This window comes from Eptatretus burgeri, chromosome 8 (genome assembly GCF_056783735.1).
Source record: "Eptatretus burgeri isolate ZD-2024b chromosome 8, Ebu_testis_v1, whole genome shotgun sequence".
NCBI classification, from domain to species: Eukaryota; Metazoa; Chordata; class Myxini; order Myxiniformes; family Myxinidae; genus Eptatretus; species Eptatretus burgeri.
In genome coordinates this window covers 102,478,307-102,499,318 of record NC_140968.1, presented here as the reverse complement: position 1 = coordinate 102,499,318, position 21,012 = coordinate 102,478,307, and the positions used below count along the sequence as shown (strand labels likewise).

General features: G+C 45.5%; 1 protein-coding gene across 5 annotated transcripts in view; it reads right to left on the bottom strand.

The window, feature by feature from the left end:
- Positions 1-21,012, bottom strand: part of CPSF1 (cleavage and polyadenylation specific factor 1) — a 147,918-nt gene that overhangs the window by 17,694 nt on the left and 109,212 nt on the right. For all 5 annotated transcript variants that reach the window (XM_085893332.1, XM_085893335.1, XM_085893336.1 and 2 more), the window contains 3 exons: positions 18,991-19,107; positions 3,119-3,209; positions 2,308-2,392 (listed from right to left, as the gene is read on the bottom strand). In XM_085893332.1, the coding sequence (XP_085749458.1) occupies positions 2,308-2,392; positions 3,119-3,209; positions 18,991-19,107 (293 nt within the window). The remainder of the gene's footprint in view (positions 1-2,307; positions 2,393-3,118; positions 3,210-18,990; positions 19,108-21,012) is intronic.

Here is a 21,012-nt window from a genome sequence, read left to right as displayed (position 1 = left end):
AATATGAACCCACAGGCTCTTCTTACCATTATGCACGCAGCACATGCTTGGTAATCAAAATGAGCTTTTTTTTATGGCTCAAAATATTGTGTGCAATCTATCTCTATCTCTATCTCTATCTCTATCTCTATCTCTATCTCTATCTCTATATCTCTCTCTCTCTCTCTCTCTCTCTCTCTCTCTCTCTCTCTCTCTCTCTCTCTCTCTCTCTCTCTCTCTCTCTCTCTTTCCCAGTCATATCCAACTGCTCCTGGACTCTGTGTCTTTTAGACCTGAGAAGGTGGAAAAGTTTCTGGCAACCCTCGACTCAGACTCTGCAACTGAACTGGATGGCATCAGCTCACATGTTCAAAAAACCTGCTCTGCTGGTCTTACACATCCTCTCTCTGCCATTTCCACTCTGTCATTTGCCCTAAGTCATATTCCATCTGCTTGGAAATCAGCCAACATCACTGCATTACACAGCAAAGGTGCAAAAGCTCATCTGCTCAACTACAGCCCAATTAGCTTACTTCGGATCATCAGTAAGGTCATGGAATCAATCATCGCAGTTGACATAAAATAAAACCTTTTCTCCAACCTTTTCTTCCTCATCTCAGATCACAAATCCGGATTCAGACCTGGTCACTCTACCATGGACATGCTGCTTCAACTCTCCAAATAATGGATATCTCAATATCAGCCATGAGATCAGGGCCATCTCTGGACATATCTCGAGCTTTCAATGCAGTCTAGCAATCTGCCTTGCTCTAAAAACTGTCTGCTGATGGAATCCAAGGCCAACTACACTCTTGTATTACTGACCTCCTCCACTCCCATAGCCAACATGTGGCTCTCAACAGAATCCTTTCCCCTCGTCCACCTGTGAGGCTGGAGTACCCCAAAGCAGCGTTCTAGGCCTCAACTTATTCCTGATCTTCATCAATGATCTCACTGACTCTCTGGAAAATCCTCTCTCTCTCTTTGCTGATGACCCTATCCTCTGTTGTGACATCCCTTATCCTTCTGACAGACACGCAGCCTCTTCCCTCTTCAGGCTATGACAAAACTTACAAACTGGTCAAACACTTGAAATGCCTTTTAACCCTGAAAAATATCTCTCTCTATCTCTATCTCTATCTCTATCTCTATCTTTCTACAAAACACTTCCATCTACTTTCTCAACAACCCTCTCAAAGAGGTTTCGTCACTCAAACTCTTGGGTCTCACACTCAGCCATGATCGCTCTTGAGCAAACCAGATTTCAAAATTTGGCCTCCCAAAGCTGGGCATCCTCAGTCATGCAAGGCCCTTCCTTGGCACACCTGAGCTCCTATCCACCCACGAGGCTTTAATCCACAGCTTGATGGACTACTGCACTTCCCTCTAGGCTGGTTCCCCTGCCTCACATCTTGCTCAGCTTGACGCCATGGAAACCAAGGCTTTCAAGATCATTGGAATCTCTCGTGATGAAGTTGAGTCTATGGGTCTATTACTTCGCCATCGCCGACAGGTTGGTGGTCTCTCTGTCTTCTTCCACCTAATTTCTGGTCTTGCACCCTCTGCCATCTCAGTGCTTTATCACCCCTCCTCTTTTTCGAAGGTATATGCAGAATGCCTGCGGTACACCAGCAACCCCATCCGAGTGAAATCGCCTAAATCCTGAACCATTGCTCACCTCCACTCAATTGTTCCTCTGTTTTCCCATCTGTGAAACCAACTTCCACAATCTTCAATCACATTCTTCCCTCCAGGTCTTCAAGACAGCTGTTCACCACCATCTCAAGTCAACTGCCAACAAAAACCATGACCTTTTCCAGACCCCTTAAATAAACTACTCCCACCCTCCCAAAATTTTGCTTATGTATCCATCTTGTCCACCCTTTGCATTCTCCCCTACCCCTCATCCTTACCAGCATCCCTTGTTTGTCAGTCTCTGTCTACTTTCTCCCTCCGCCACACTGTTGGTGGTTCCCCTTTCTCCTGCTGTTCCCTTTGTTATGTTGTGTCTTCTTCTACTATGTGTCCTAGCTCTTCCACGAGCCTCGGCCATGCATAAAAAAAAGAACAAAAAGGGGCTCAGTGAATACAAAGTGTAGTACTGCAACAATATGGTCTTTTACGTCAAACTATCATTGTCTCACAAACACCCCATGACACTGATTCTCTATCAACCGCTGCCACTTTACAGGTCACCCTCACCTTCGGAACACCATATCATACATCACTTATCGGGACTCTTTTCGACAATCTTGTGGCATTGTTAAAATAAAATTAAAACTCGTATAACAGTCAATGGCCAACCACAGTGAGCCACACGTGTCAAACCTTGTGTTGGGGATAGTTTCCCAGCTGACTGGTGACATGAGCTGAATGGAAAACTTCTCCTGTGTCGGATAAATAAACCGATCATCTGTGGAACAGCAAAAGAACCTTCAAACTACGGCACCATCCTATTTGTGTTTCCTCACTCAAAGAAATACCTTAACTCTGAAATGCTGTGATAGGTAAGGTTAAATAACTCTGAAATATAATTTCAAATATATTTAATGTACAAATTATTCCAGTCTTACAAACACGCACGTACACACGCACCTCTGAGAGTAACACAGCACCCACCACTGGCATGTGAAGGTTACCACAGCTAACAATCTTACCATGGGCACGGCGCTACACTCATTCACACATTGAAATTGGCTTCTAATGTCTCTTAAATTAGTTTGTTCCATGTAGCACCAGTTGATATTAGGCCAACACTTACAAATCACAAATTCAACATCACAGATTTGGATGAGCTTGACTTAAAGGCCGAGGGTCAGTGTGACTTAGCAAATTATCAATTTGTAAAATGCAACTTACACTTGGCTGGTTAAATGGTAATTAAATGTTAACTCACACAAATAACATATTTTGTCCAAATTTGGTGTTCAACAATTATGGAAGAGATTGTCCAAGAAAGAAAATAAAAAATAAAAAAGCCAGTAAACCCTTACAAGGACAACTGAAAAATCAAGAGGAATAAGGGATTTTAACATCTGAAGCAACACCTTTCAAACAACATATGTAAAAAGGTTTATAACAACTTAAATATCTATGGTGCAAGTTGTTCCACTACTTAAATTGTCTTTGGATATCTCACCTCGTTCCACAATCTCAAACTCTTTGTCATCACCGGACATCTTTGGGATCCGGTTACAGATCTCAGACATACTCGTAACAACCACGTACACCTGTAAAGGTAGCAACAGTGACAGACGCCGCTAAATTAGGCTTGAGAGATTCTTTAAATTGGAGAATCGATTTCGATTTTGAACTGCTGTCTCGATTCCAAAAAGGAATAGATTCCGATTTTTCACCAAAATCTAATGAATTCGTCCTTGTCACACCCCAAACCTACTCAATTAATCCAAACCTTTAGGAAAATTGTAATTGTTTTCAATTGGATTAAAATAACTAAATTTGAACACGGTGTCCCGGGTCGGTGTATACAAGGCAACAGATCACCACTCGATCGTTCCCTGGGATTGAAGATTTGAGGAGTGAGATTGAAGAGTGTGTGGGAAGTTTGTTCCAGAGGCAGGAAAAAAAAGAAGAATGAAATTGTGAAGGTGAGCAGTGATTCTTGATTTTGGCAGTTTTACCAGAAGGGGGTTTGTAGCGGACCTTGAGCACCCTGTGGAAATATAGGGAGGGCAGATCACAGACAGAGTGGGGGGGAGGGGTGGGGAGGGGGAGGCCAGAGAGGAGTCAGTAGAAGATAGAAAGACCACCGACCTTCCTCCGGTGAGAGAGTGAGAGACCCAAAGACAGCCTCATCGCGGGAGATACCAATGATCCTAAAAGCCTTGGTTTCTACAGCAATAAATCGAGTGAGGTGTGAGGTAGAAGCAACACCCCAATGGGGAGAGCAGTACTCAAACAGACTGTGGATGAAAGCTTTGTAAGTGGTTAGAAGCTCAGGTGTGTCAAGGAAGGACTTTGCACGATGTAGGATGTCCAGTCGGTGACTGGTTTTGGAGGCCAGCTTGGAGATGTGGCTTTCCCAGGAAAGATCGTGGCAGATAGTGAGGCCAAAAAGCTTGAATAAAAGGACTTCTTCAAGGGGATTGTTGAGAAGGTGGATGGGGAGGGTGGGGGGGTCCAGACGGTCCTTTCAGAGAGACTGAGTGAGAGTGTGAGATTTGTCAGGATGAGATAAGGCAGAGTGGGAATCAATTCTGGAAACTTGGAACAGCTACAGGCAGGTAGTCAGCTCTGTAGAATTTGTGATTCGATTCTCGGTTCCGATGGTGGAAATCCATTCTTACCAGGAAATCGATTTTCACCCAAGGCTATGCTACATAGTGCACGATCGCATGGGTTAGAAAGACCAAAGGAGAGGCCAACATAATATATCAATTTGAACCAGACTCGGTGACATAATGGTGAGGCCTTAAGACATCCGCTCTGAGTATGGGAGATCAGTGGTTCAAATCCCTGTTGAGTTATACCAAAGACTTAAAAAATGGTACGTGCTTCTTATTTGTTTGATACTCAGCATTAAAGCCCGGTGTTGGCTTAACATTTAAGGTGGCTGGCTAAAAATCTTCGAGTCTCGAGTTTTAGCCCGTCGTACTGTTGAAATCACACCAGGTGCGTCGACTCAGTCTGTCATCCTTTGGAGGTTGGCAAAATGAGTACCAGCTTACTGGTAACAGGGGCACTGCATCAATGGCACAGCCGTGCTTCCAGAAAATGATGCAACCAGTAGCCACAGGCTGAATACGAAACAACTCGGCATTTAAAAAGGTTAGACCATCAACACACGACCATAGATTGGCAACCATTGCACAGGCTTTGATGGGACCAATAGGCTCCTGTGTTGAAGTACCTCGCAGAGGGACACATGCTTATTTACCTGAGGACAACTCCGTTTGCTCAGGTTACAATTCCCGATATCAGGCGAATGGCAGAGAGCTTTGAAAGGCTCAAGGAACCGATGAGGATACGTTGAGGACAGAACGAATGGGAAATTTAAGCAATTTACCGTAAAATTAGCGATGCAAGTGCAAAGTCAATCAAAACCTCCGAATGGAAACGGGTCACAGATACACACATGCACGCAGGTGCAAGCGGGGCACAGGTACGTGCACACTCACACGCACATCTTAGGTTTCGCAAACACAAATATTAAACATTGAAATAAAGCTCAACAGGATGAGCAACTGATACAAATCATCTGGAATGCTGCTCGTGGGAAAACGAAATAATCATAATGGGCCAAACATTAAAGAAAAAGAATAAAATCTGAGAATAATGTGTTGAGGGGTTTGATCGGATCGATCCTTCGGCTCACAGTGAAGGCCTCTCTTGGTGTAACTGCAGACACTCCCGTTAGGTGTTTCTTCGGTCCCTACATGTTTTCTGGTGAATGATATTTTTGGATACAAGGGTGATATTACTACAGCATAGAAATCAATCAAGCAGTCGAGAGTTAACATATGATGATAAACGAGGCAATAATTTCCCGCTCGAGCTGCATAAGAAGAGAAGAAGAAAAAAAAAAACAACACAAGGTCATAACTCAAAAATGAATTGAACAAGATTTGAGGGGTTCGTAGCCGATTGTTTAATCATCCCAATGTAAAAGTGCACAGTGTGCAAGCTCCCGAGATTGCAATTCAAATGGCTACGGTGACAACGGTGTCGTTTCTCCAAAAAAGGGTTGGGTTGCACCACTCTCAAATCACCATTGAACAGGCCCACCACTCTCGAATCTCACAAAATAACCCTCAATTGGAACGCCTTAAAACCTGCCTTACCTCTGGGAAGGCATTGGGAAACTCGGCAGGATACTATTGTACTCTGTAGGATACTACCTGGGCAGCACCCAAATCCCACTGAGATGGATACTGTATAATCTGATCGGTTGTGGAGCACTATTATGTAAAACAGTCTGTGAATTCTGGCACAACCACCAATAGGTTCAAACAACACAACCTTGGTACAGATAATACCAAGGCATAACCAATTAAAAGTATTGTTGAAAAAAAAAACTACAAATAACCACAAAGGCTCAGGGATCCAAAGATCAGCCATGAGTGGCCCTTGTCAGGGACTCGTGCATGCCAGGCACGCCGAGGTCCGAAATAAAGTGCCTGAGGCATGGATCGAAATAACGGTTGTGATGATCATTTCGGTTAAGAGATTGGTGTTGTTTAGAATGATGATGTCAGTTTGGATTGGTTGGATCCAGTTATTTGCTCACCAAATAGTGTGCACCTTTAATAGATGTTCCACTGTTGTCGGATTAACAGTCTCATTGTATAAACAAAACAAATATCTAAACAGAGGCTTTGGGCCGAGTTTGGCAAAACATGGCTGCCAAATTACTGGCTGCTTAAATGGATTCTTCTTTTTAATACAAAAGGGCAATCTATTTTTCAGGTATGCATGGGGGTGGAGGGAAGCCAAATTGAGAAAATTAATTCACTTGAAGGGTTGATGATGCAACTGTTATTAGATGATAAATACTTCCGGTTCTGGGTTTGGAGCGATGGCAGCTTCTCTCAGGGGTCTTTGCCGACTTTCTCAAAGTGAAGTTTCCGGTCGTTATATGTCCTGTTTTAACTGTATATTTTCTCAACAACATGTTCACTGTGTGTTCCTAGTTCGGTTTTGTTTCAAAAATCGTGCTTTTTGTGAGTTTTCGTCGACCTTGTCTTTCCGGGTTTCTCGAGGCCTTCCCGTTGAGGTGTACAATGGTTTTTCTTTGTATTCTCTCCTTATTACATTCAATTCCTATTTTCCCCACTTTCCCAACGCCCCCTATCTATTCCCTCCCAACTACACCCTCCATTTCTTGTCTTAAATTACAAACAAACAAACAAAAAACAACAACCCTTTCTCCTTCCATACCCACGAGTACTGATCCTTCTTCTTCTTCTTCTTCTTCTTCTTCTTCTTCTTCTTCTTCTTCCTCCTCCTGTCGGCGCATTCATCTTTCTTCTATTTGACTTGACCCAGTCTCACCATTACCTTCATGATTTCTTCCGACAACCCTTCCATTCCCCAATCTTACAGAATCTTCAAAAATCCATCAAATAATAATAATTTTCCTTGTATCCTTTCGATCTATACACCTCCTGCAACCACATGTCTCTCTCCCCTCTTCTTGGTACTTTTCATCGATCCATCAGCTTCACTCTGCGTTTACCGATCCAAATTCACGATACACCTCCACTATTTTACATCAACCTTTCCTTTTCCAAATGTTATGCAATCCTTATTTAAAATAATAATAATAATAATAAAATAAAAAAACAAATTCACTTTTGACAAAACACCTCCCATAACCACGTCATCCTCCCATAACCACGTGATCCTCCCATAACCACGTGATCTGTTTCCACCCTCTGCGTTTACAGATCCAAATTCTACATTCACCTCATGACTTTTTCTTCAACCTTTCCTTTGCTTAATCTCATGCAATCTTTATCAATATCAATATCAATATCAATAATAATAATAATAATAACAACAGTCTCTTAAAATGGTTCATCTTCCTCTTTCACACATGTGGTTCTCATTACTGTATCATAATTCACTACTCTTTTTCCATTTCAACAGACTGCTCTCAATTCGACCTTTCCTTCATACCTTGTCTAAAAAAATCCAACTGTTACAACGTTTCTTCTATCCATTGTCTTAATTCGCCTTCATTGCATCCCTCAAGAAATGTCTTCAGTCGCATTTCTGAACTAAAAAAATAAAAATAAAAAATAAAAATAAAAAAGTTTGCTATGCTGATTCGCTTTCCATCAACCATTCTTTTTTTCCAACTTCAGTACCAATTCACCCCTCTCACCCCTCCCTCTCAAAGCAACCATCACACTATTTCCCCTCCAAGTTTCCCTCTCACCTTTCTCAAAAATCCCCCCTCACCTTTCGCCCTCAACTCCCCCACTCACCCTTCGCCCACCATTCACCCCACTCACTCACTCTTCTCAAAGTTGCCCCACCTCACATCCACAAAGCTGCCTCCTTCCCCTGCCCTCTCTCCTCCACTTCATTACTCCACCTCCTCAAATCCACAACTGCCTTCTGCCTCCTCTCTTAGTCCTCCCCACTGTACCTCAACCCAGCACCTTTTCTCCTCCTCATCAGGCCCCCTCCCCTTGCTCTTCTGCAATCCCCCACACTCTTTCAACAACTCTCCTGACCTCCCCACCCCTCCTCCCTTGTCCCACCCCTCCCCCTCCCCCCATCCCCTGCACCAAAAGCCTCATCCCCTCCCTCTTCATTAACAGTGGAGACCTCAAATATCCAGGGACTTCGCTCAAACCTTACAGATCTTTCCATACAGGTTACTACTGACAAACCAGACATAATCTGCCTTACAGAAACTTTCCTCCCTCAAGACGTCTCTGACTCCAGAGTATCGTTCCCTGGTTACTCCCGCTTCCGGTCTGACAGACCTGAGCCTCGTCCTGGTGGAGGAGTTGCTCTCTTCATCAAAGACTCCATTCCTCACTCTCCATGTACTGCCCCACACCCCCAGGAATACCTCTGGCTACAGCTTCCCTCCACACCCACCTCATGTTTATATGTGCACTGTACCGTCCACCAAACAGTGATGACTCCATTGACACATCACTATCCGAAAACATGGACCAACTTATATCCTTTCATCCGAACTCTCCCTTCGTCATATGTGGTGACTTCAATTGTCATCATGCCAGTTGGATGGATGTGGGTACCATGCTCACCTGTCATGACACTTCTGCAAAATACTTCTGCGACTCATTGGGACTGACTCAATCGGTCAATTTCCCGACCCAGATCTCAACCAGCGTTACTCCATCTCTTCTGGATCTGATTTTGACAAATTCCCCTGAAAATATCTGCTGTTCTTCCTCCACTCCAATCGGTTCTTCTGACGACGTGCTTGTCAAAGTGGACATCTCTATGGCTGTTATCAGAGAACAACCTCAGTGCCGTCGAGTCTGGCATTTCACTTAGGCTGAATGGCAGGGTCTCCCGGCAGCCATCAAACTTCTAGACTGGTCTCCCATCGCTACTTTCTCCAACATCAACTCATCCTGGGAATTATTTCAAAGAAACTTGCTCTCCTTCAAGCACAGATTTATCCCCTCTCGTCTTCAGTTGTCCTACCCTTCCTCTGGCCCATGGTTCACTGAAGCTAGTGGTGAGGCAATTGGCCTGAAACAACTTGCCTTTGCCTCATGAAAAGCACACCCAACTGAGAGTAATCTCAGTTCCTTCGATAAAGCTCAGAACAAGTGTGTCTACCCTCAGGAGAGCCAGAAAACAACATCTTTCCAATCTCAAGTCTAAACTCTCAAACCTTTCTCCCTCCTCCAAATCATGGTGGTGTCTAATCAAATCTGTTTCTGGTGTATGTTCCCCCTCCATCCCCTCCCTTACCTCAAACGGCCACACGGCTGATACCGCACGTGGAAAGGCTGAATGCCTAAACTCAGTGTTTGCATCGAAATCTTGTGTCCGAAACCCATCGCATTCTTACCCATCTTACCCAGTCACTCCCAATTGTTCCTGGAATCAGTGTCCTTTTATTCTGACAAGGTGGAGAGCTTGCTGTCAAACCTCGCCTCAGATTCTGCAACCAGTCCAGACAGCATCAGACCACGTGTCCTAAAAACCCGCTCCTCTGCTTTTGCTCACCCTCTCTCTATTTGATTCACCCTCTCATTTGCTCAAGGTCATCTGCCTGGAAATCAACAAACATTACTGCCCTGGATAACAAAGGTGCAAAAACAGATCCCTGCAACTACAAACCAATCAGCCTTCTCCAAATCATCAGCAAGGTGATGGAATCCATCATCACTTCACACATTAAATCCTTCCTCCTCTCCAATGGCTTGATTTCCACTCATCAATTAGGTTTCAGATCAGGTCACTCTACCCTCGATATGCTGCTTTTGCTCTCCTAATAATGTATGAAGGTACTCAATGCCAGACATGAAATCAGAGCCATATCACAAGACATATCGCATGCTTTTGACATGGTCTGGCACCCTGCCTTGCTCAACAAACTCTCTTCTTTGGTATCGAAGGCCATCTCCACTCATGGCTCAAAGACTTCCTCTCCTGTTGCAGCCAAAGTGTGGCCCTAAATAGAGGTCTCTCATGCCCTCTTCCTGTCCAGGCTGGACTTCCTCAATGCAGAGTTCTGGGCCCTGTTCTTTTTCTGGTTTTCATCAATGATCTCTCTGACTGGAAAATCCTCTTTATTTCTTTGCTGATGACTCCACACTCTGTCGTATCATCTCTCATCCCTCAGACCGGCAAGCAGCAGCTTCTTCGCTCTCTGTAGATCTGGATAAAATCACAAGCTAGTCCAACATGTGGAATATGTCTTTCAATTCAAACAAATCTCACACTCTCACAGTGTCTCTCCAAAAGGACCGTTTGGAAAACCCCACATCTAAATTCTCAACAATCCTCTGGAAGAAGTCCTTTCATTCAAGCTTCTGGGTCTCACTATCTGCCATGATCTTTCCTGGGAAAGCCACATTTCCAACCCGGCCTCCAAAGTCGGTCGCTGATTTGGAATCCTCCATCATGCAAAGTCTTTCCTCTGCCAACCTGAGCTCCTGACCAAATACAAAGCTTTTGTCCACAGCCTGGTGGAGTACTGCTCTCCCCTCTGAGCTGGTGCTCCTGCCTCTCACCTTTCTCGGCTTCATGCTGTGGAAACCAAGGCATTTAGAATCATTGGTATCTCCGGCGGTGAGGCTGAGTCTTTGGGCCTCTCACTCTCACCACAGGCAGGTCGGTGGTCTTTCTATCATATAATACACTGTCCCCTCTTCGGTCCCCCCCCCACTCCTGCTCTGTCTGTGATATGTCCCCCCACCCCCCATATTTCCACAGGGCGCTCCAGGTCTGCCAGCAACCCCCTTCTGGTAAACTACCAAAATCACGAATCACTGCTCACCTTCACTCTTTCATTCCTCTTTTTCCCCGCTTTTGGAATAAACTCCCACACTCTATTCAATCCCATTGTTCTCCAATTTTGTCCTTCCTTCTTCCGCCGCTCTTGTCTCATGTCCACCCCTCACCCCTGCTGTGCAGCTCTCATACGAGAGCTGTGTTATATTGTGTGTTATAGCTGTGTTATATTGTTGTCATATTGTGTGTTAGCTCTCATACGAGCCTCGACAATGTATACCCAAAAAATAAAAATAAAAAACTTCCAGGTTTACCAAAAGAAACAACCCAAACCCTCTGATTTATTCACCATTTATTTATTTTCATCTCAAGGAAATGATGCCCTGCAGAAATGCAGAAAAGGCTTCTGTAGAATCCTACATTAAATAGCAATCTTTTGTCAAAACTCAAAGAAAGTTCAAAAGAAAATTTAACTGCAGAGACACCCCCATGCAAAGAGAGAATACTGTACTCAAATGGATGAAGAAATTTTGAGAGCAAGGAACTGTGCAAAACTTAAGCTGAAAATCACCAGAGACCAACTCATTCTGGAAGCCCTTCGCTGAGAACTCCTGAGGTCATTGAGAGGGTGTAACAGTCAGTTTGAAACAGTCTAAAAAAGTCACTTTGCCACCACAGTCAAGAACTTTACTGACAGTTTCGAGTCTCCGGAGGATTCTCCGTGATGACATGAAACTGTATCCATACAGAATGCAAGGTCAGGTCAGATATAGAAGCATGCACTGGAGCAGCGCATCGCCACATCCACTCCCCGCCAGAACTCCAGGGGCCTCCGTCTCGCCATCCCCCAGACAGATGCCTGGCCCATCCCCATTTCCATGATGCCAATCAACCTGCTGCAACCACGAGGAACGTGATCCACACTTGGCCTCCTGCACTCACGAGGCTCCCTCACTGAAAGAATCTGGTGAGTAGGCTCAGCATCAGGAAAATGAGCCACATGTCCAAACAGCCACAGATGATGCTCACGGACTATACGAGTGACAAATCTGAATTTAGTCTCTCTCAGCAAATGCTCGTTGGACACAAAGCGATTGCCAAGGATTCTCCAAAGAGACCTGGTACTGAAGGAGTAAACTCTCAGTCTCAAATCCCTGGTCAGAGTCAAAGACTTGCATCCATAAAGCAAGACTGGAAGCACTAAGGACTTCAAGACTCAGACTTTCGCCCTCCTGCAGAGGTACCGACAGCGCCACACCCCATGATCCAGTGAATCTATGACTCCCCAGGCTTGACCCAGACGTCTCTTCACCTCTGGCTCACAACATGTGGAGACATGAATAGCACTCAACATCCTCACCACAAACATTTAGAGAATAGCAGCATCCAAGATGTCATTGAAAGCCTGGATTATACTATAGTTTTGAACCAGGGAACTTGTAATCCCAGTGGCTCCGACTCCTCATTCAGCGACTCGAGGACCCCCATAAGGATATCTCGAGTCTCTGCAAAGATGACTGAATCATTGACAGAATCAAGGTCAGAGATCTTGACATTCCCAAATGATGCACCACAACTTCATCTCTCTGACATCCTCCCCAGAATCCAGTCCATATAAGCACTGAAAAGGGTGGGGGCCAGTACACACCCCTGACGAACTCCAGTAACAACTGGAAATAAGTCAGAGATGGTATCACCACATCTCACAGCACTCTCAGTACCAGAGTAGAGTTCAGATATCAGATTGATCAGTTTTTGTGGCATCCCACGAAGACCGAGAATCCTCCAGAGGGCATCTCGATTCAATGAATCAAACGCTTTTCAGAGATCAACAAAGGCTGCAAGCAGTCCCTGCCGAAACTCTCGTCTGCGTTCGGTGAGGACCCCAAGAGCAAGGATACGGTCAATCATTGACCTTTTTTGTTTGAAGCCCGACTGCTCTGGACACTGATGCTCAAGCAGACGGCGGCGAACTCGATAAATATCTGAGCAAAGACCTTGCCCGACACTGAGAGCAGCGTCACCCCTCAGTTGTTGTTGCAGTCCTGCCGATCACCATTCCCTTTTCAGAGAGGGACAGCAAGGCCCCTCTTCCAGTGAGTTGGGATGATGCCTGTGTTCCAAACAGAGCACAGAACTGCATGCAACAACACAAGTCCAGCATTTCAACCAGCCATGAGAAGTTCAGTGTGGATACCACAGATCCCAGGAGCTTTGTCTCCTTTCAACTAGTTCACCTCAGTCTGTATTTCTACAAACGAAGGTGGTTCACAGTTGATTTGATGGTCAGGAACAGCAATAGTAACATCCCTGACATCAAACTCAACAGCTGGTCAGTTAGCCTGGTACAGCTGCTCAAAGTAACCGACCCAATTTGCCTTTACTTTAGACTGCTCTGCCAAGAGGTCACCACCCTCCACTCTAACTGCAGTACACTGCAGGATAGGCTTGGAGGAACGCAATGCACAAATTCCTATGTAAGCCGGACGAGAATCATGGACCACATGTGACGCTCTACCCTTTCACAGATGACTTGCACAAAGGCACCTATGTCCGCCCTCAGCGAACATACAGTTTTACGCCACAGCTCCCTGAACAGCTCAGTTCTGCCATTAAGCCTGGCCCTGTGACTCTGGTCAATGGTATCCAGTGTCCCTTGGGAGACAAAGTTGCTCCTCGCCTGACTGTCAGTTCCAAGACATCCACCAGCAACATCAAGGATAGTAGTCTTCAAGGCACTCCGCAACTCTTCAGAATGCGCCAAAACACCCAGACCTCCCAGATCCCCACTCACCCTGTTCGTAAACTACTCAGCTACCCTCTCATCCTTGAGCTTGCCAACATCCAGCCTAGGCTGGGATAGTAGCATTCGCTTGGATTTGAGCCACAGCTTGAGAGTTGCTACAACAAGCCTGTGGTCAGTATTGAGGAACTGAGCACTCTGGTATTCTCTGCAGTTCTGGAGCATCCTTCAGTGACCATCAACAAGCACATGGTCAATCTATTTTGCCACACCACCAGCGATGGTATGAGGCGGTGGGCGCTGACACCATGAACCAGCCACCCTAAATCCATGACATCTTGCAAAGTCAAGGAACTTAGTGCTATTTTGGTTCACAGTTCCAGACCCATGGGGACCATCCCTCTCAGTGCCAGTTGATGCATTGAAATCCCCCAAGATGAGAAGAGTATCTCACCTGGGGCACTGCTCAACCACAGATTCAAGCATGGCATAGAATGTCTCCTTTACAGTGAAATACTGTGAAGGAGACATTTTATGCCACGCTTCTAGTCCGAGGTTGAGAGGAAACATTCCATGACACTCAACTCAGTCGGAGCATCAACAGAGACTCAGGATATGACACCCAGAGTGATGAATCCTCAGTCTCATAATATGCTCATTGACCAGTGTTATCTCAATTTTCATGGGAGTTAATTTATTGGAGAGAACACAGCAACTCCTTGGGCTTGGTAACCATCAGAGTGACCAGACCAGTAATAGTTGTAAACACCCACCACGATCTCACCACTATATGGTCTTCGATCCTCAGAAAGTGCTGCAATACCGATGTTGAAACGCTGGAGCTCAAATGACAGCAGAGACAGGTGATCATCCTCTTAGATTGAGGACATTCCCAGCACACCCGAATGGACTGCCTGAAGGGACTCCTCAGGTTAACTCGAGGAGATCGCCGTTTGGTGAACGACACCTCAGCACCACCCTGACGCACATCACCATAACTCGACCCAGAAAGGCTTCCCTGAATTTCTCCTCCTCTCATAAAATAATGGGAGTCCCTAAGGCTTTGCCCCAATCCTGTCATCTGGTGAGCTGCCCTACGAAGGGCAGCTGCACAGGAGGTACTCCGATGGAATGGGTTTTTCTTAGCTTTGTTTTTTATTTTTGTGTATGTTGAGGAATGAAGTGTTTTACATTGGCCGGAGTGCAAATCCTGCAACCCAGCTCCAAGCAATAGGTAACCCAAATGCAGGACATCATCCGCAGAAACAGTTGAGCACCAGATATGGATGGCCATTGGCTCATGAGGAGCTCCTCCGCACTATGACAAGTTTTGTTTCTAATCCTGCTAGATGTAACATATCCATCGACCCTCATCACCAGGAAACTGAGTGGGGGAGACAGTTTAGTCACAGGTAAGTACAGGTTTATATGGTACCTGTAGCAAGTCACAATTCTGATTTGGCCTGGCCTGACAATATGACCGAATACAGAATACAAGTCAGACACAAACTCACCGATCCAGACAAAAATAAGCATCTTGAAATGGCTCGATGGATTGAGGAGAAAATTAAGGAGGAGTCTGGTTTTCTCAACAGCATTTTGTTCTCCGACAAGGCTCACCTTCTCCTTAATGGCCACATCAACTCAAGGAACAATGTTTACTGGGGCATAGTCCTCCCGATGAAGTTTGCCAGAGACCTTACATTCAGTCAAGTGCACAACCCGGTGTGCAATGAGCAAGCGTGTCATTCTTGGACTGTTCTGGCTAGAAGAGGAGTATAGTAATGCCATGACCATCAACCGTTAATTTAACATGCTGAATGAGTTCAGGGATGTTCTTGGTCACAGGAGAAGCTTTCAAAGAGAAGAACAATGGTTGCAGCAGGATGGGGCAACTGCTTACATTGCAAATGAGTCCCGTGAATAGGTGACAAACCGCTTCGGTGAGAGTGATTGGCTGATGCTTCATCGTTGAGTGGTCACATTATTTATTTATTTTCATCTTTGGGGATTTCTCAAAAACAATGTGTTCGAGGATAACCACAGAAGCATCTTTGAGCTGAAACAAGTAATCACAGAGAAAGTTCAGTTCATCCCTCTTGCCGAATGTCAGTGCGCAATTCAACAACTTTGTCTGTATTCGTCACAGGGGTGGACATTTGGAGCATATGATCGACAGAGTGCTACACTAAAGTCATACAAGTTACACTTCTGATACTTGAAACACCTGTGTCATACAAAATGCAAAAAAAATTGGAACACCTTAATAATTGGCAATGTATCCGTAAACACGGTGCATGCATGGCAAGAACCCCCAATTAATCATGACCCCTGCAGCCAGTGCTGGTGTGGCGCAAGAGTTCATGGTCACTATTCCAGCTAAGAGCTGCTTGAGGTATATTCTCTCACGGAGCGACATGTCAAATCTCTTTCTGGGAGGAATCCATTTCACACTGATAAAAGCCAGTGGTCCCCGACATTAATGGTATTGCCCCATGTATTCTGGCCATGTGGGTGAAGATGCATGTGTTTTTGTATGACCACGAGCCTTGGTGGTAGGATAAAGGTGCAAGTGTATATGTTTCACAAACTTTGTTTGACTGGTCCTTTAGTCATGGAGCCAAAGCATGTATCCTTCACTTTATATAACGTTTCATTTTTTACCTTTTCTACATAAAAAGGCATCTCTCAATAGAGATGTTGAGGGAGTCAGAAACGAATCTGTGGATTGATTACTTTCCCCAGGGGGTGGGCTGACATCCTGTCAATAAAAGGTTTCTGAAGCCATGTAAACTGACTAATGCTGCAGATAGCAGCTGACATTGCAAAAGGCAGTGGGTGATTCTGCGTTTTTAAGATTGCAACCGAGCCATTCTATTCATTTCATGTTGATATATAGCCGATTCAGTCAAGTACTCTTCGGAAGTATTTGATCAATGCAAACAACCTCAGCAGTATAGTTTGCTGGAGCTCTCTTTTTTTTTTTTTTCTTGAAATGATTTTTTTTTCATCAACCGCTGTCACAACGGGAACCCAACAGGTTCACGGGTCATCTAGTATATATATATATATATATATATATATATATATATATATATATATATATATATATATATATATATATATATATATATATATATATATATTGTTGTGAATTCGCGCCCGCCGGCGTGCGAGCGGCCACGTAACTCGAATCGCGGCACGTCGCCCACCGGACGGACAATTCCGTCGTGACCCTCTCGGAGTAACGCCGGGAACTAGTCACGGGTGGGCCTTTAGGCCTCACCACGATCGTGCCAATCGGCCCCCCGCGTGGGATAGGGTTGTTCGCCAAATTCGACCTACCTAAGTACCCACACGGAGGGTAGACCAGGCGATCGCACCTCGCCGCAGGTCGACCTCGGACACGGGCCACTTTAAGCGACCCGTTCCGTACTATCGGGATAACCGAGCGGTGTTATTGTCAACCTCGACGGTTCCGATTAATTATCGGGCGTATTTAGCCCACTACCAACCCTTTACGTGAAGTAAGATGGAGATTCAATTAAAGAAAAGACGAAGCGAAACGGGAAAAACAGTTCAACATGAGGCACATTTATTCCACGGCAAACGGAAAGCACACATATACAATTACAACAATTATGCACAAAAAGAAAATGTAAAAGAAACACAACAATTATGCACCAAAAGCAATTGCAACGAAAGAAACACAATGCAGATCGACTACCGACTACGCGAGCACACGGCAACACTTACACAGTTTTACTTTACAGACGGCGCCGACAACACATATACTCAAAAGCAAAAGAAAGGGGCCACCCTCGAATACAAGGGGGCAGACGTGGTCTGTGGCCGAAACTGCGTGGAGCCTACCCGTCTTGTGATGAGCCGCAAAATGGCGGCGGTGCCCCGACTCCGCGCTCCTCCGCGGGTTTCGTTGGCACTGCTTGGAATGGGGTGGGAACGGGGCCCCCTTTTCGCACTATCTCAGCGCGGGGGGAAACAGGGGGGGAATTGATGCTCTGGGGAAAGAGGATAGCTGGCTTGCTTGGGTCCCGCGACGAGCGACTCCACTGCGCCCTCGACCGCGTTCCCGGCTTCTCCTCTCTGCAGCTCCCCGACAGACTCCGAACCCCGACAGACCGACTCTCCTCCAGACCAGTCTTGACTGCTGCTGCCACACTTCGCCGCCGCCACAACTCGCCCGAGCCCGAAACAGAAAACCCTCCACTCAATTCGCCCCGCGCTCGGCGCTTTATAGTGCAGCAGGAGAAACCATATGCAGATTTTCGGATCAGGATCGGCTTGGGGTCGGAGCCACGCTCACCCATTGGACGGAGGAAAAGTGGGCGTGAATCATTCCTGATCCTCGAATTTGCATATAGCGATTCTACTCCAATGCGCCTGGAGGCGGGGCCAAATCTCCCCGCGCTTAATGATTGGAGGGATTGGAAGTGGGCGTGAATCATTCCTGATCCGACTTCCCCTCGGAAAGGCCGCTTTTTGTACCCGCGGCTCAGCGCACGTCCCGCACGAGGCCAGGACAGCCTGACGCTCGGCGCCCACAAGCGGCGCGGGAATGGCCGCAGAAGGAGGAGAGGTGAATGTGGTGGAGGGCCTAAAGTGGCGGTGATGGCCATGGTGACGCTTGGAATGGCGGTGATGCGATGGTTCCGAGAGCGAGTTGTGAAGGTAAAGGCCGTGGCTGTTGGCGTTGTTGTTGTGAAGCGGCGTTGTGGTTGGTGGTTGTTGTGTGATGACGGTTGAGACGTGGTTGGTTCAAAATAAAGATAGAACAGAAAAACGGCTATCTTAAAGGGTCGCAGCCCGAATGAATGACATTTATTCCCTCTAAACAACGGGTTTGGGGCTAACTACACATGTACTTACAGAGATATCTCACCTACGGGACCTGAATGGTGGTTTGCGAATTTCCTCAACCACAACAATATATATATATATATATATATATATATATATATATATATATATATATATATATATATATATATATATATATATATATATATATATATATATATATATATATATATATACATATATATATGGATATGCAATAAATACATTTCAATCGAGTAACAAGACATATGGCCCATGCTGTATATGTAAAATGGATAACAAAAGTGCATCAGCACACACAACCACCCTTACACTTTCCGTTAATGGATGCTGAGAAAAGTGAAAATGAAGATGATATTTGTGTATTTATTAATTTCTTCATACAAATAAAATTTTATCACAACATGGTAGAGTTGAGCAAACTTAGTTACACAAAATGCACAACTTCACTCATATAGATATATACAAATATATCCATGGAAATAAGCCCTGACCTTTGCTTCCACATGGTAGGCGATTGAATGGGGTGTGCAGCGAAGAGGGATTTTCCGTACGGGCCACGACGAGTCATAGGAGAGGTGCGTTGGTAGGACACCAATTCGCAGGTCCCCCTTTTCGTGAGCAAAACAAAGCATGAGAAGATAATTAGCGTACAGTGCAAATTGAAACTGATGGCATTGATTATGTACCTTTGACAAAATGGGAATAAGGACATAGGGTGTAAAGATTTCATTCCAGTTAAGGCAGGCACTGCAGGATGACATGTATATGTATGTGTGTGTGTATGTGGATGTGTATATTGCACAAAATATGTGTATTTTTATAAATATATCGTAATATGTAGACCAGGACAGTGCATTGTGTAAATCTCATAGCTCGGTCTGATTACATCTCTGAACCTCATTCCTATTCTTTTTTTCCTCTATTCCTGAGGGAAATCCATGCAAGGGGTCCTCGGCGTGAGCCAGCAGGTATTACGCTTGGATACCCATCGGTAAAAACCACAGCCGAGCCCTTCGCGAAAGAATGCGTCCTCACAGAAGACCAAGGGCAGCAGTGGAAGCCAACAATAAACGCCAGCGCTGCACGGAGCACATGCCCCACAGCAATGACCCCCAATCCACTGTTCAGGCGATCAAAGGCATAACCAACACACCAAATGCTAACAACATACAATATGCATAATCTCCATTAATAAATATATCTGTCCCCTTTTCAATCCGAATCTCCATCTCATAAATATATCCAATCCTTTCCCTCAATTCCCTGATTCAGATCAGGGCTGGCACCATGCACACCACACCACCTTTGATAACCGCGAACACGATGTTCGATGACGGGCGGACCCGCTCGCTGACCTCGTGTACAATGGCGGACCCGTGCACACTGTACGGGGCATGCTCGATGGCGGGCGGACCCGCGCACTGACCACGTGTACAATGGCGGACCTGCGCGCACTGTGCGGGGCATGCTCGATGGCGGGCGGACCCGCAAGCTGACCACGTGTAAAATGGCGGACTTGCGCGCACGAATAACACATCTTTGGTTGGATCTGTGCATGGGGTTACAAGAGACAACGCACCAGCTGTCAGGGAGGTATCGCGCAGCGGAGCATCCCACGAAAACGTACTGGTGTTGCGGTCGGGCAATCGTGCAAGGTGTTGAGAGACCATTCGCCTCATCTCCTCTCCTTTTTCTCTTCATTAACTCCTCATCAGTGTGTGTGTGTGTGTGTGTGTGTGTGTGTGTGTGTGTGTGTGTGTGTGTGTGTGTGTGTGTATGTGTGTGTGTGTGTATGTGTGTGTGTGTGTTTGCATGTGTGTGTGTGTGTGTGTCCTCTCTTAAGTTAAGATTGTACAAGAATTATATTGGGATAACTCTGCTCTGTGGCTGCTTTTATAAGTTGCCTGTATTATTGCCGCACCTTTCACATTTCTTCCTATTCCTGCTCACACACAACAATAAAAGCTATATTCACTGTGCCACATATCTTTACTCGCCTACTTGTTAATAAATAATTTGTAGAAATGTTTCCAGCTCGTTTTTGTCTTTTTTTTCATTGATCCAGCATGGTCCGTATCGTAACTTAGCTGGGACTTCATTCCAAACGATCCGTTCCTTTTCGCCGGGACGTCCTTGGCAGTGTCGCTCGGCTGCATCTGATCCGGTAAAGTGATCCGGTTGGGACAAGGCGTACCGAGGGCGTATCCCCCGGTAATTAGATCACGTGATTATTTTTTGGTAACCGGATAAACAAGACGGAGGATCCCAAGTCACGTGCTTGAGATATTGTCATTCACGGTCAGTTAGCGAACCGCCGCGTCACAAAATTATCCGTGTGCAACGGCCTGCAGTTCTGGGGTGTCTGGTAGGAACCCAAGATAGCTTCAAATTTTCACAAAGATCCACGAACGCGACGCACCATTGCTCGCATCCGAGATAAGTTTGAAACAGATGGAACTGTGCATGACGTCCATAAGGAGCGTTCAGGAAGACCACGGTCATCAACCACCCCC